This window comes from Megachile rotundata, chromosome 16 (assembly GCF_050947335.1).
Source record: "Megachile rotundata isolate GNS110a chromosome 16, iyMegRotu1, whole genome shotgun sequence".
NCBI classification, from domain to species: domain Eukaryota; kingdom Metazoa; phylum Arthropoda; class Insecta; order Hymenoptera; family Megachilidae; genus Megachile; species Megachile rotundata.
This window is the reverse complement of record NC_134998.1, coordinates 8,469,228-8,484,129: the sequence shown is the minus strand read 5'-3', so window position 1 is coordinate 8,484,129 and position 14,902 is coordinate 8,469,228. Positions and strand designations below refer to the sequence as shown.

General features: G+C 31.0%; 4 protein-coding genes across 8 annotated transcripts; 1 reads left to right on the top strand and 3 right to left on the bottom strand.

Annotated features, from left to right (window-relative positions):
* Positions 1 to 102: 102 nt before the first annotated feature.
* On the top strand, positions 103 to 4,722 carry LOC100880950 (fatty acid hydroxylase domain-containing protein 2). Its single transcript, XM_003706420.3, has 6 exons — positions 103 to 327; positions 2,149 to 2,278; positions 2,417 to 2,520; positions 3,211 to 3,538; positions 3,671 to 3,943; positions 4,064 to 4,722. The coding sequence occupies exons 1-6, from the start codon at positions 300 to 302 to the stop codon at positions 4,221 to 4,223; spliced, it is 1,023 nt and encodes a 340-aa protein (XP_003706468.1). The 5' UTR covers positions 103 to 299; the 3' UTR covers positions 4,224 to 4,722.
* Positions 4,723 to 5,727: 1,005 nt separating this feature from the next.
* LOC100880838 (uncharacterized) lies at positions 5,728 to 8,228 on the bottom strand. The gene is made up of 2 exons (XM_003706419.3): positions 7,696 to 8,228; positions 5,728 to 7,526 (listed from the first exon to the last, which is right to left on the bottom strand). The coding sequence occupies exons 1-2, from the start codon at positions 7,906 to 7,908 to the stop codon at positions 6,831 to 6,833; spliced, it is 909 nt and encodes a 302-aa protein (XP_003706467.1). The 5' UTR covers positions 7,909 to 8,228; the 3' UTR covers positions 5,728 to 6,830.
* Positions 8,229 to 9,809: 1,581 nt separating this feature from the next.
* Positions 9,810 to 11,211, bottom strand: LOC100880729 (uncharacterized). Its single transcript, XM_003706418.3, has 2 exons — positions 10,728 to 11,211; positions 9,810 to 10,584 (listed from the first exon to the last, which is right to left on the bottom strand). Exons 1-2 carry the CDS (start codon positions 11,209 to 11,211, stop codon positions 9,833 to 9,835), a joined length of 1,236 nt encoding a protein of 411 aa, XP_003706466.2. The 3' UTR covers positions 9,810 to 9,832.
* Positions 11,212 to 11,854: 643 nt separating this feature from the next.
* On the bottom strand, positions 11,855 to 14,847 carry Oscillin (glucosamine-6-phosphate isomerase Oscillin). 5 transcript variants are annotated; one of them, XM_076540951.1, is made up of 6 exons: positions 14,706 to 14,847; positions 13,920 to 14,075; positions 13,556 to 13,840; positions 13,128 to 13,486; positions 12,970 to 13,051; positions 11,855 to 11,987 (listed from the first exon to the last, which is right to left on the bottom strand). In XM_076540951.1, the coding sequence occupies exons 2-5, from the start codon at positions 14,041 to 14,043 to the stop codon at positions 12,974 to 12,976; spliced, it is 846 nt and encodes a 281-aa protein (XP_076397066.1). In that variant the 5' UTR covers positions 14,044 to 14,075; positions 14,706 to 14,847; the 3' UTR covers positions 11,855 to 11,987; positions 12,970 to 12,973. The 5 variants fall into 5 exon arrangements, with proteins under 5 accessions (XP_076397066.1, XP_076397065.1, XP_012148045.1 ...); XM_076540950.1 differs by lacking the exon at positions 11,855 to 11,987 and adding an exon at positions 12,140 to 12,440; XM_012292655.2 differs by lacking the exon at positions 11,855 to 11,987 and having other exon boundaries at positions 12,140 to 13,051; positions 14,706 to 14,846.
* Positions 14,848 to 14,902: the final 55 nt, after the last annotated feature.

Below are 14,902 nucleotides of genomic sequence, written 5' to 3'. Positions count from 1 at the left end.
GTAGTGGGAGATTTCTCCTCCGTTCCTCCTTCAATCACGGGAAACCTATAGTGTTCATGTGTGTCGTTTATTATACGTATATATATGCTTTCACACACGAACTTAGAGTGTATATGAGAAATCATACACATCTATACGTGCATTTAAGCTGTAGGGTACGCGCTTAGTGCTACGGCGCATTTGCTAGTAGCAACGGTCTGCGTTTATCGACTAACGCGTGTGTTTTGTGGCTAATGCGATCCACTGACTCTGAATACGAGAATTGACGTGTTTCTTCGTAAACGTTACCATTGTTAAACATGATGGATGTGCAGAGCCAATACAAAGGTCAGGAAAAATCTTTCAATTCTTTCTCATTGACATTTGGATAAGACATGCTCAGACAGAAGATAATTTAACCACCGTGACAAATACCGCGAACAAAACAATTCGTTAAATATTTCTGTAACTGTTAGGTATCTGTCAAAAATTGATCGCATTTAAGTATTTATTACTGTTTATTACATTTTCAACTGTTCTGACGTCAAAATGTATTGACAGGGACAGAATCGTTGATATATAGTTTTGAAGGAACAACAGTTGTAGGTGGAGATGTAAATAAACGCGTGTTAATCGATTTTCCGAGGCTGTTCATTTATCTTCGTTGATGATATCGATTTTATACTTGTCGTAATTACGAGGAATTGCTTCTACTTTATTGGACTTCTAACAGTGATAAAAAATTTGTATTTACATAAAGACATTAACATGACCCATCGCACTATGAAACTACTCCATCCCCCTTCATTCGACATGTTCGACGACAAACATCAACAGAGTCGTTAATGCAAACTACATCACGAATTACGTAGTTAGTAATTTGTTTACCTATTTCATTTTTTCTTAATCATTAATGAATATTCCATTATACACACGTTATTTTTAGTTAGAAAAGTTCGTAATTTATAAATATCGAAAACATGATATATTTACGGCGAATAGTAAACCTAGCTTTTACAATACATACTTTAGATATTATTCTACTTTCTAATTTATCTTCAAGCATTAGCCGCCTTACATTCACCTAGTGTTTAACAAATCGAATTTGTTTTTAATTATCCATAATTCAAATTACGTATGTTATTACGCTAATACAAATAGAATCAAATATATCAATAGTACCGCTCGAAAATAAACGGGGGCGTAATGGGGTGAATTATACGAGAGCAATGTGTGACCTTAATCAAGTTAAATCATCACGTGCGATTCAATTTTCGAATCAAGTCGCATAATAACTAAGTAGAATATCTTTGTTGCAAGCAATACCTCTTTACTACAAAAATATCTTTCATTATGCACATATTTAAAAATATGTGCAAAATCAATTTAGTGTTTATTATTTTGATTTATTTTTTATTCATATAACCAGTAACGTAATTAAATGAAACCTTCAAAGGTCTTAATTCGTCCTTGGTGCTCCTCTGTAATTTATTTTAGAATTTTGCCGAATACTGTACACGCCGGTTAAATATCAGCGCGTCATGTTAAATTTGCATTTGAACATTTCACTCTACCTTTAATCTAGTTGGACATTTAAGAAAGTTGCTTATGTGTCTACCATTTGGATTACACGTTCTTTCTAACGTGATTTACCTAAGCCCGTAACCCGTTTAAAGTGTTTTATGTTTGTACCAAGCACTTGAAACAATAGATTATTTTTATAGCCGCGAAGAATAACAGTGAAGCGGTTCCTTCATGCTTACCGCTTCGTTGTTCTTCGCATTTATACTCATGTATGTATTTAGCATTTGCGGACAAAAACTGGTGTTAATGTTTGAAATTTTGTGTCTACAAAAATTTTAAATTGTTTGATATATTTCAAACATTCTACAAGTTTAATTTATTTGCGTCGATTGAACAAAATATTTTTCCATCGCATCTCACGTTTACGTAAACGTGTTCAGCTGTTTCTTGATATCATCTATTTATCTCCAGTCAACCTTGAACTTCCACAGATCGTTCAGCGTATAACGAATGACCATATAACGTGTGGCGATATAACGCAACTTAATGCTAATTCCTTTTATTTCCTCGTTATTTTTAATTCTCATTAACATCGATTATAATTTCAAAATTGTTAATAATTACATACAAAAAATTATTTTGCAGTGATTCCTGCGAGAAGCGATGGCTGTAAAAATCAAACACCGCCAACCCTGCTTTCAAGTTTAAGAAGCGTTCTTTTCGTAATCGGAACGGTAGTGATTGGATTCGCTGCATTCTGCAACTCACTAACATGGTAAATTTTAAAGGATAAGGTATACAATCAATTCCTGTACATTCATGTTTTGATCTCACAAGAAAATCCTGTTTTTGAGGAATTTTTTATTTTCCTCTACAATGATTATCATATTATCATGTTTCCTTTGTTCTTCAGGCATTTGCAGAGATTCTGGGGAGCATCTGGAGATTTCTGGCAAGCACAATGGGACAAAATTTTAGATAAATTGGGAGACGATCCTGTAACCCTTTGGGTTTATGGTACAAAAAAATGAAACTTGAAGAGTTAAGATGTTCTTAAACAAATGCTGTTTGAAATACTCTAAGGAGAATTCAAATAGAACCTAGATGAACTTAGTCTTGGAAGAGCAGGGAGAGACACAAACATCATAAAATCTGTTTGAAATAAAAACTGAATGACAAACAGCATTTATCTTTGAACACTACACATTAATCAATAAATATTGTACAGAGTGTTTGAAAGGAGGAGTCTTAAGACTTCATTATATAAGTAAAATATATTTAAACAAGCTCCTAGCTTATTAGCAATCTTCACATTTTTGTCTATGAAGTTATCTTTGTTGATACTAATAATACTCTGGTATTATCAGACAATCTTGAGCAAATGTACTCATAAGTATGTTCTTATAACAACTCTTCTGTTTACATTCAATATATTGTAAAGTGACAGAACGCTGAATGCTTTGCACAGTGACTCATTACTTTATCTACATACTGTCACAAGCACCACATTTTCCTAGGAAAAATGATAATGTAGAGGAAAAACCTTGTTCATTAATTGTTTGGAAAATGTTTACATTTACAAATGTACAAATGTATAGTCGTGAAAGCTTTTATCTAAAGTCTTTGAGCAAAAGTCTTGACCCTTTGGTTCTTTATACACCCTGTATTTCTTGTTAACAATTAATAACTTAGATTAATTTCTCGTAGGATCGTTGGGACTGACGTTTGTCGTGTACTGGTTGTTCGGTGGTATTTATACGATCCTAGACATAACCAATCGACCAGCAGCTTTGAGAAGATACAAAATACAGCCGGGCACGAATGAGCCCGTCGACACAAGGGAATTGTGTAAAGTAATCGCTCAAGTACTGTTCAATCAGATCATTGTTGGACTTCCTCTGGCATACGTCAGTTATCACTTTATGGAATGGCGCGGTTATCCCCCTGTACGCGAATTGCCGACCTTCCACTGGGTGCTCGTTGAAATCGCCATTCATATATTGTGCGAGGAAATTGGATTTTATTACTCGCACAGGTACATATTTATGTTCTTCAATTCGTTTAAAATAATATGATGAAATTCATATTAAGATAAATTTACCCCTGTCCCTATCTGGCTATGTTCATGGGCTGTAATTATTTTATTAAATGTATAATCACATTACAGATTCCTGCATAGCCGCTATTTGTATAAATATATACACAAACAGCACCATGAATGGACAGCCCCTATAGCTGTAACGTCGCTGTATTGCCATCCTTTAGAACATATTGGATCAAACCTGTTGCCACCATTTTTGGGAGTATTCATTGTAGGTTCTCACGTGGCTACAGCTTGGCTTTGGTTCTCCCTTGCTATTCTTTCCACGTTAAATGCTCATTCTGGATATCACTTGCCATTCTTTCCATCTCCAGAAGCTCATGATTTCCACCATCTAAAGTAAGTAATTGAATACATTTAATATCATGTGAAAACTAAATTTATGTAACAGATCTAATTTGGATGTTGCAATTTAAAAGATTAAAATTCCATCAAATTTTATTTATTATATTGTTTCAGATTCAACCAGTGTTACGGTGTTTTAGGAGTGTTAGACCGTATTCACGGAACAGATACACAGTTTCGTAATTCTAGAGCTTATCAGCGACATGTAATAATGCTTAGCTTAGTACCACCAAGAGAAGCTTTTCCGGATCAAGCTAAATATAAATCTAAATAAAAAAGTTTTGTTGAGTGCCATCATTAAATATGAAAGTTCGTTGTGAAACTATATTTAGTATAAAAATGCAAGTATAAAATACTTCAGGGTTTTAAATACTTTCTTCGTTTGTATTATTTTTCATCGAAAGCGGTTAATACGCCGCTAAAATTTCATCTATGTAACTCAACCGAAGATCAATTTTTCGTATGTTTTTCTATTTTCACGAACAAATTTTTTCTTTGTATATACGAGAACCGTATATTTTAAAATAATTTCGTACTATGTGTAACCTCCGTTAATATAAACACGATTATGGTGTGGTCGTAATATGATATTATTGTTAAAGACTGTTCGTTTTTTGTACAATATCGTACTCAATTTAATGGTATTACAGTATTTTTAAGAATCTATAGACGGAATCCAATGTTCCATCTTAAAGAAGGGAACAAACATTACTTTAAATTAATTTATTATATGTTATTAGTTTATTTTATTATTAAATAAAAACTTTTACGTATTTTACCTTTTTTATCTACCAAACTTAAATATATATTTATGGAATTAATTCTAAATGTTCAGATGAAAATTGTAATTCCCATTTGTTGTGAGATATATTGAAAAGGCATTTAAAATTGCACATTTACATTTGCTTAAAATATGGTAATCCCCCTCGTTTTGGGCTCCGTCCATATATTCTTACAGCTTTGATTTTTAATCAAAACTTTCAAATAGATAAACAATCGTTTTAAACGTACAATGACATTGTATTGCGTTTTCTTTTTTCTTCTGAATCTAAAATTGTAATAAGATCCCTGGAATATTATAAAAATTTTACCATAACTTTAAAGGATGAACTTTAGATTATTAGAATATCTTTTTTACGACAAAATATACTGTTGGGAAATCTAGAATTATATCGAGTACTGTTATCAAGTCGAATTACTATTTTTATATTTAGTTCCATAATGAAAGCAATGACTTAATATAAATTTAATCTAAGATGAAATTATGATTATGATATTATAGTAAAAAAAGAAAATAATTATTCTAGATTGTGGTCGATTTTAAAGCTTCAAATTTTCAAAACGAATAGAATCAAACTGTTTAAATCGATTAATCATATTCTTCTCTAATCAAAACTTATGCACATAATGAAAACACGCAGATCGAATCATGGAATTGACGCTTCATTATTCTTCTTTATTTCTTTTTGATGTAAAAATATTTTTGTTATTTACACAAATCCATGAGAGAAACTGTAACGAAAAGTATTAAAGTAATTAAATGTATAAAGGCAATATAAATCTCAGTATTTGTCAGTTATTATATACAGTGGCTACATTATTCTATAACTATTTGTCAAGATATACTTTGTAATTTATATGCAATTTTAATGTCAATAATTTTATGTACCCACATAAAAAGCTTATTAATAAAATTCACAAAATCAAAATGTCTTACAATTTTTTTTCTATGGTAATAAATAATGTATTACCAACGCTAAGTAGAAGATAAAACAGCATTTTTAGTTACAAGTGTTTATATTTTATAACAATACAAATTATTTTTTTACATACATATATAAAAATAGTTATTGCTTCATTACATTTTTGATCAAATATAAATTCTACAAATGATAAACCAAAATGGAAATTCATAGAATTCCATTTTAACGAATAACAATCGCAAAAATCTTATCTGATAAAATAATTGCATTAACCATCCCTTATATTTAGTTCAGTATAATTTTATAAATGAGCATTCGATACCCATTCATTCTTTATGGCAATCACTATGATTTTGTACAAACTTTCTTCAGTAATAAAAATGAAAATGCAATGCCATTAAATTAATACAAATAGTTACAAACATCTTATTACGCAAATCAAATATTTCTTTGGTGGGCTAGATATTATTTTACAATTTATAAATTAACATAGAATGGATTTTCACTAAATTTCAGAAGAAAATTTTAACGAAAAGGAAATCATATGGAAACGTTATATCTAATCGAATGTATTTAAAATGAACGTCGCTTCTGAGCTGCGTAAAAAATTAATTTTTTTTTTAAAAGAAAATATTCTGAAATCTTGGCACATTTATTTTTACAGCAAAATCTAACTTTAAATTTAGCTATAACAAATTATTAACAAATTATTTTTGCACAAAACTGTGTCATTAAAAAGAAGATTTCAAAAATTGTTTTATATTTACATATGTATAAAACTGTACATTTTAATAAGTTTGCAAAACTTACTCAAATCAAAGCTCATTTTGAAATACCTTATTTATAATGCTCATAGAGTATTTTAATTACCATAATGTTGTAAATGAACTCATTATTTCCATATTGTCTTTCCCATATACCTTTTTACTTTCCAAGTTTCAACTTTAACAAATAGATGATAGCTTCTTGCTTATAAATTTCTATAAGTAATAAATCTCATATTACGGCAGTAGCATAGTACAAATATATGTAGAGCAAGTTGCAATAGAACAAAAGATTTAACCCTTTATGTAAATGCTTTGATATATATTGATCGAAGCTTGATTACTTGTGTACATTTTATACTGAGTATATAAAAGCATTATTGTGAACCAACTTTATAAACAAGTTTGTAAATATTAATCATTGTACATTCCATCAATAAGAAAATCCATTCTCCGGTAATGTCTTTTGTCCCAACAATCTCTACCTTGTTTATATATCATAAAAATAATAGCACCTAGTATTGGCAGAGATATAAGAGTAACAATAACTGGCAAAACATAATCAATTTTCTTTGACATTCCTAAATGTGCACCTTTTGTATGCGATATAAATGCTCGCTTATCACTGTTAGGTCCTACTACTGTAGCTGTTGGTTTTGGTCGATGTTCTTGAACTGAAGATGCTGTTACAGCAGTGCTTTTTGTTACATTTTCTTGAGATACATTTGCAGAATTTATGGTACTATTTACAGCAGTAATATTTAATTTCAATTTGTTCGTATTAAGAGCAATATGTTTCTCATCATTGTGAGTAGTATTTGCTACTGAAGAAGATTCAGTTATTAGTTTCGTATTATTCGATGTCATCAATTCAGTATGAGTAACATTTTCTTGTTTCATATTCAACATTTCATTTGCCCCTTTTCTTGACACAATTTTATTAATCTTTCTGTTCCCTGTACTTTGAATATTGTCCTCTTCTTTTAATAAAGTGTCTTGCTTATTCAAACTATCAGAAATATTTGTTAAATGAGAAGCAACACCACCCATAGTAGAAGAAATAGAAATTGGACCACCTTCTCCGGCAACCTGAGGAGTGGCACCATTGTTCTGAAATTATATTTGTACACATTTCAATTTGCACTTCAATTACTGTAGTTTCCCTATATACATTTATTGTTGAAACAAAGAAATCTTATATTTAAGAACAATCATTTAAAATTCTGTGGAGCCACTGACACATTAAATGTCAAACTGAATAAATATTATTATTACGTACTTTCAATGTTTCAGTGAATCCAACAGATTCAGTTGTGGAATGAACAAATGAGGATAACGTTTGTTGTTCATCCTTTGAAAGTGCACTTGAACCAGATGTCAAAGGTGCAGTACCATCTGTTTTAACCACATCGCTCCTAGACAAGGTTAGAATAGATACGATCCATACAAACAGAATTAATCCATGAAAATTCTGCATCACAAGCAAACCCATTATTTTAATAACAAAATGAAATTTCGGTATATTTCTGGTCGCAGATAAATCTGCTTAAAAGTTTTATAAAAATATAAAAAAATTGTTTAAAGTGGCCTCTACCACTATAAAACTGCCTGCTCCATCGCAAATACGCACTAACTGTTGCGTAAATATACAGTGCATGAGATAGTAACGCGATTTTACATTTTCCTATAATTTTCAATTTAATTTAACTTTTTAATAATATTCATAGATAAATATCAATTCAATTCTATTTTTTTACATTTCTAGTATATATCTTAAATTCTAAATTATCGAATATAATTACTTTATTAATACATGACAAACTATCAAAATAAACGAAACAAAAGTGCCGATACAGTGAAAATTCGTTGTGGGTAAATCAGGGATTCTTCGCGTACCCACAATGGGTACAATACCGATTCATTACGAATACAATGTGGGTAAATTGTGGATTTGTTGCAGACCCATCGTTGGCGCGAATAAAATATGATTTTTACAACATTTATAATATGAATAATTTTATTGATACAAAATGTGAAGAAAACAATCTATTGTTTTAAGAATGTCCCATTCTTTAATCACATAATGTAATAAGATTTACATCTTTTTTAAATATTGTTGATTTTACTTACCTGCAACTTTTTCAATTTTGTTCCTCATAATAAAAATCATTGTATAAATATTATTATATTTAATTTCTGCATTTGTTTTAAAATTATGTTTTCAAATTAAACAAATTATGTTTAGTAAATGTAATTGTATTTAAAAACCTCCTAGATTTATCTAAGTTTTCAAATTAAGGGTAAGTAAATACTGATATAATAAAAACAAAGTCCAAGAAAGATTATACATCATGTCTGGGTTTATCTTCAAAATTATTGGAATTTATCTGAAATTCCTGTTTATCATTTGAATCACTCACATTGATAAAAGATATAAAACTGATAAATAATTGAAATTGTGACATGTGCTATTTTATACTTCACATTAATCTTATTTAATACTTGGTCTAATTACGTTATTCTTTAAATAATATAACATATAAACAATTTGTTTATCATTATTTTTTTAGCAGTATCCAATTATTTGAAATTACAGTTTTTTACAAAATTGATAAAGTTTTTTAATGAAAGTTTAATTTATAAAAAAGTTATGAAATATTTAATACTGCAATCTTTTAATAGAAAAAAAAAAATAAAGTGAACTTCAATGAATACTTGATTCAAACAATTTGTTATAAACTGTTACAATCTGTTATAATTTTTGCAACCAAAAGAAACTTAATAATCTTTCATTAAAAAAAATATTTTCTTGTAAAGCTTTGATAATAAAATTTCCATTCAGAGATATAATTAGAGAGAATTCCATTTCCATGGAAGTATGACTATTCAGAACTAATGATTTATGTTACATTTTTTAAGAGGCCTTTTTCTTTGCAAGTCATTCCATGCTGATATCTCAACCCCAGACGAAAATGCGATATAACAATCAGTTTGTATCATCAACGACGTGACGGTGTTATATTTCCTCCCACATTGATACGGGTCTTTATCGGAACAATTGACGCAAATGAAATTTTACTTTAGTTTTCATAAAACAGAACTGACTTCAATCGCTATCAATATCATTTAGTCAAATTAAAATCTGATCATTTGACAGCTTATTGCTATCAGTTTAGATAAAGGAGATTTAAAACGAATTGAGTATTAAAATTCTTTCAACAGGTATTAACGAATCCACGTGCTAGCTTCCCTCAATTAATCCGAAAAGTAGTATACAATTTTCTTAGACTTTTTAACATAGATACATCCTATTACATTGAAACGTAACGTATCAGAATAAATGTATGATTTTGGAAAATGGAATCCAGGAAAATATGAAGCCTAAACCTGTACTTATAATTGTTCTATAGATTTATTTAAATCCAATTACGTTTAGCAAAGGATAACACCACTCTGCGTAGTCGTTCAACGAACAACTCGCTTCCGTCGTACTCGACAATGGCATTCTGCATCTTGTCGTAATTAAAATCGTCAATGTCTTTCGTGCTGAGAGTGAGTAACTTGACCATGAAGCATGCATGGATGAACTCACGCTCCGCGTCATTGTCGATCTTCTTCTTGAATTCCTCTTTCGTGAAGGCGTCCGTGTTGCATCCCATTTTGCTCAACGTGTTCACGAACGAATCGTAATACAGATCCATCAGATCGTCTATCTGCTCGTCGGTCACTTCCAGGTCCACGCTCGAGTATAGGAAAAATATCAAATCGCGCAGTGGACTGGCGTATAAGTACATCTGGAAATCGACGAATTTCACGCTGTCGAGTACACCCTTGTTATTGCGATGGAACATAACGTTGTTCACCCAGAAGTCGGAATGGATGATGCTCGTCCACGGTTCTTGGTAAGAGTCTGTCCAGATATTGTCGGCGGTCACTTCCGACAGGATCTTAAAGCATCTCTCGAAGTACGGGCTCATTTCAGGATCGTTTTTGATTTTGATCAGAATGGACTTGAAGGCGCTTCCACCGATGTCCTCTCCTGGTAAGCATTTAGCGTACATCTTGAACACCTCGAACATACCCGGCTTCTTTTGCTTGGTGGCGATTCCTAAGGCGTGGAATCTCGCTAGAGTTTTCACTGTCGCTGTCGCGTGCTCCAGATCGTAACCTGTGGAGAAATATCGTTATGAAACAAACTTGAATAAAATATTGGGTGTCCTACATGGGTAGGATTTGGAAGCATAGTAATATTATAACAAATGACTTCTTTTTCCTATGATTAATTTTTCCAGGATCAATTACTAATTTTACCTTTAGTCCTTTCGCCAGTGTAATAACCCTTGATCTTTAAATTTTCCATCAGAATAACAGCGTCATCGTCAAAATCAGCGTCAGGTCGCGAAGACAGCCTGGAGCCATAGAATTTGGGCAAGATGTCGAACAATTCGCTCTCCCTGAATCCACACTCGAGTTCCAGTTTATTATACGTTGGTACAATGTTGTCGTACATGAAGATCTCCTTTATGAAAGTACGGGAACTGTTGAACAAACGTTTCTGGAACTCTGTAGGTGGTACCATCTTGGCGATCAGGTGAAGTTCCTCATTCTTCCCGGTTTTTTTGTTGGTCAGCTCGACGTGGACGCTGAAGATGGAACTCCCATAATTCTCTCCAGGCGGTAGCAACGGCTTGGTGGTGTAATTCTCCACAATTATTTGATTGTCGAGTTTCTCGCGCAAGACGGACTCGATATCGCGGAGAACAACTTCCTTCAGCTCCGTGTCACTGTTACTCATGTTTACGCGGGAATGAGAGAAATCTGTGTACTTAGCAAAAGTGGAACCGTTTCTCGATGAGCTACGGTCGCGGGATCCTCAAACAATAACTTTATTTCTTGCGAGTAATCATTGGTTTTATAAAAGCTGCTCAAATACGGAGATTAATATTCTTATCAATCAATTCTGTCCTCGTATTATGGATTACGTAATGCTGACCAATACACATTACTTTCAGTTTTCACAAAACACCGATTTATTGTATCCCCGGTGCCGATGTCCCCATTTATCATCACTGGCTACGATGATAGTGATCGTTGCTTCGCGGAATGTCTCCCACTTTTACGGTCTCGTTTAGTACACGAATGCTATCATAGACTCTGAACTTAACAAATTATCTATTTAACTCCACGTGTGTAGATGAGGCTGTTGAATAGGTGCGACTTTTGGAACGAGATTCGTCGCACTATTGCAAATTATATGTACAAATAGTTCCTCATTGGTTTGCATGTTTTTTACTGCCGAAAATCTTCAGCTTATTCTAAGTCCATATTTTATTATCTCCTGTAAAATTTGTAGAAAATCGCAGAACATATTTTCTGACTTACTTGATGAGTCACATTAGTTTTATATAAAATACATTTTTAAATAGCAAAGATATTTTGTGCTCCTGCCCTCTTCATTTATCAACTCACGAGCAAATGAGTCATTACTACCTTCTTCGAATGTGGGTTAAATCCATAAAAGTCTGAAGATTTAAAAAGTTGACCTTCTTAATGTTAAGTTCTGTAAGTGATCTGTAATAAACTTTTCAATATCAATACATATCTTGTAAAAGTCTCAATTGTGTATTCTTCATAGAGTTATATAAAAACTAATCCTTAATAGATAAATTCTGAAGATAAAAAATTCTATTAGAGTAAAGTACAATTATAGGTTTGAAAGAAACTTACGTGATAAAAAGGGTAAGTTTATTCATGAAAAAGTATAATAATACAAAAATATAATATTTTTGTTTTTTGAAAACAAAAATTATAAGAATATAATAACTTGTGTTTTAATAAAACAAATACGTATATGTATTATACACTCATATAGTGTTTATAATAAAAGGTAATTCATTATGTAACATGCACGATATTCGTGTTACCTTCCACAGATCCGTCTTTTTAAATTCTTTTTTTATTCGAGACTTCAAAATTTTCTTAACGTTTAACAGTAATATTAAGTCTATAAATGTTCCATAAATTCTGTAAAAGATAAAACATTACAGACTGTACTGTATTAAGGACCCATACAACTGAGTCACTTTGCGGTCGAAATGGCGATGAAATCATAAACAAATAAGTAATATACATTACAACGACTATATGATAACCATAAACGTATAAGATAAATAAAAGATATCCGTATTTTTTATAAATGTGAACAAACATTCAGAGTGAAACAGAAATAATAGATATACTCGGTAAATTATGTTTCTACTAATTGTATATATATGTAATCAAAAATTATGAATTTCGCACTTCAAATAAAGTACATTATGTTATTCCGCATTTTTCTCTGATCTGTATACATGGAATTATTCTTATTTCTACTTGCATTACCATTTCGACCATATCTTATAATTCCTCTTATCATATTATCTTTCCTTTTCTTGAACTCATCAAATACTGATAACAAACAAATCTTACAGAATTTTCGTTCGAACAAATACAGCTTTGTAAATATAAAACGTATCCAAAAATTATGTCCATATAACAATAAAGAAATAAGTACCATTTTAACAGTTTTGTAATGAACAACGGGTAATTGCATCTCCATCTTCTTCAATCAATTTGTGATGTACAGCACTGAGGGCCTGTGTACCATATAAATTCATTGTAATAGAATAGTTCAACTAAAATGTATGTATCTTTAAGTCTAAAAATATATACCTTAAAGTACTTCACAGTTTTCACACGTAACTCTAGAGTTGCATCTTCATCACAAATAATTATTGTACGAGGATGTTGTTGAAAGGCTGATACAGTCCACATATGATTAATACCTTCCTCTATTGCTTTGTAAAGAGCAAATGCTTTATGAGATCCTGTAATGAGAATCATTACTTCCTTAGCATCCATCACTGTACCTACACCAACAGTTAGTGCTTGTTTTGGAACTTTAGAAATATCATTTCCAAAGAATCTTGCATTGGCTTGTAAGGTATCTTGTGCCAGTGTCTTTACTCTTGTACGCGATACTAAAGAGGAACCTGGTTCATTAAAAGCTATGTGACCATCTGGACCAATACCTGCAAAAATAATACTTTGTTGTACTAAAATTTCTTGATTCATAATATTATTACTTTAATATTACGTACCACCAATAAACAGTTCAATTCCACCAGCATCTTTGATGCTCTGCTCGAAATCATCGCATTCTTTTACAAGATCTACTGCATTGCCATCAAGAATATGTACATTTTCTGGATTGATATTTATATGCTTGAAAAAGTTATTATACATATAATAATGGTAAGATTCTGGATGACTTCTGGGTAAATCAACGTATTCGTCCATGTTGAATGTTTTTACATATTCGAAGGAAAGTTTTCCTGCTTTGTGATATTCTATAAGTTTTTTATACATTCCCAAAGGTGTACCACCTAGATAATAAATAGTTATAAATAATTACAAGCATATTTTTCAAATAAATTTATGTTAAAAGTTTAGAAAAGCACATACCTGTTGGAAGACCAAGAACAAAATATTTATCCTTATTTGGTTGAAAATCATTAATTCTTTTCATAACATATTTTGCAGACCATTCTGCTACATGATCTACTGTATCACAAATGACTAAACGCATTTTAAATTTATATTGTACAAACTTCTTTAATACTGAAAGAAAATGTAAAATTATAAGAAATAATTCAAGAAATATATTACAAATTTTAATAATTTATAAAAATGTAATAACTAATTTTAATAATACAATTAATGCCTCACTAAATTGTGTAGAAATAATATATACTGTGATTTACCAAGGCCTGATTGAATTTACAATGTATATGTACAGAGATATCTCAGTGTCATAGACTCTTTATCCGAACATAAACAATGAATGATATTCTTGATTTAAACTTTGTACTACATTTAAAATAACTTTCTTCAAATAAATCATGTATAAGTGTTGCTTTCATTCGTTATTTTGTTTTTTATGCCTTTTATATTTAACATTTATAAAAAATGGTAAATGATTAAATGTATTATGTTTTTTCATTCGGAATTTATTAAAATACATATTTGCATATGGTATGTATACAACGTGCGTTTATATTAAACTCATGTATGGACTTTTGTGGCTCGTTTAGAGGTCAATAACCAATGGCTGTTCACCTCAGGAGGATGCCACTCTTATTTTATTTAACATTTTGACTTATATATTTCAGAAATCTTTTACAAATGTAGAGAACAGCGATTAGCACTTGTTAAATAGAAGATACATAAACGGAACTAACGAATACGAACCTGAAAAAAACTAAGAGCAATTTTTACGGTATAATCGGCCAATCACTGTATCAGCTGATATGCGACTAACCTAATCTCGTTCTTTGTTGCAATACTTTGCAAAGCAATTAATATTCTACTCAAAGATAAACGATGCTTTAAGAATAGATTATTGAAAACAGCTGATTCATAATTTAGCAATACACAATCCCGATTAT

Coding starts and splice junctions, on each gene's coding strand:
- LOC100880950 (XM_003706420.3), top strand. CDS start 300: ATGATGGATGTGCAGAGCCAATACAAAG. Junction 328..2,148: donor TGTGCAGAGCCAATACAAAG/GTCAGGAAAAAT, acceptor ATTATTTTGCAG/TGATTCCTGCGAGAAGCGAT. Junction 3,944..4,063: donor CATGATTTCCACCATCTAAA/GTAAGTAATTGA, acceptor ATATTGTTTCAG/ATTCAACCAGTGTTACGGTG.
- LOC100880838 (XM_003706419.3), bottom strand. CDS start 7,908: ATGGGTTTGCTTGTGATGCAGAATTTTCATGGATTAATTCTGTTTGTA. Junction 7,527..7,695: donor GATTCACTGAAACATTGAAA/GTACGTAATAAT, acceptor ATATAATTTCAG/AACAATGGTGCCACTCCTCA.
- LOC100880729 (XM_003706418.3), bottom strand. CDS start 11,211: ATGAGTAACAGTGACACGGAGCTGAAGGAAGTTGTTCTCCGCGATATC. Junction 10,585..10,727: donor CACTGGCGAAAGGACTAAAG/GTAAAATTAGTA, acceptor ATTTCTCCACAG/GTTACGATCTGGAGCACGCG.
- Oscillin (XM_076540951.1), bottom strand. CDS start 14,043: ATGCGTTTAGTCATTTGTGATACAGTAGATCATGTAGCAGAATGGTCT. Junction 13,841..13,919: donor TGTTCTTGGTCTTCCAACAG/GTATGTGCTTTT, acceptor TTTATTATCTAG/GTGGTACACCTTTGGGAATG. Junction 13,052..13,127: donor AAACTGTGAAGTACTTTAAG/GTATATATTTTT, acceptor TATGGTACACAG/GCCCTCAGTGCTGTACATCA.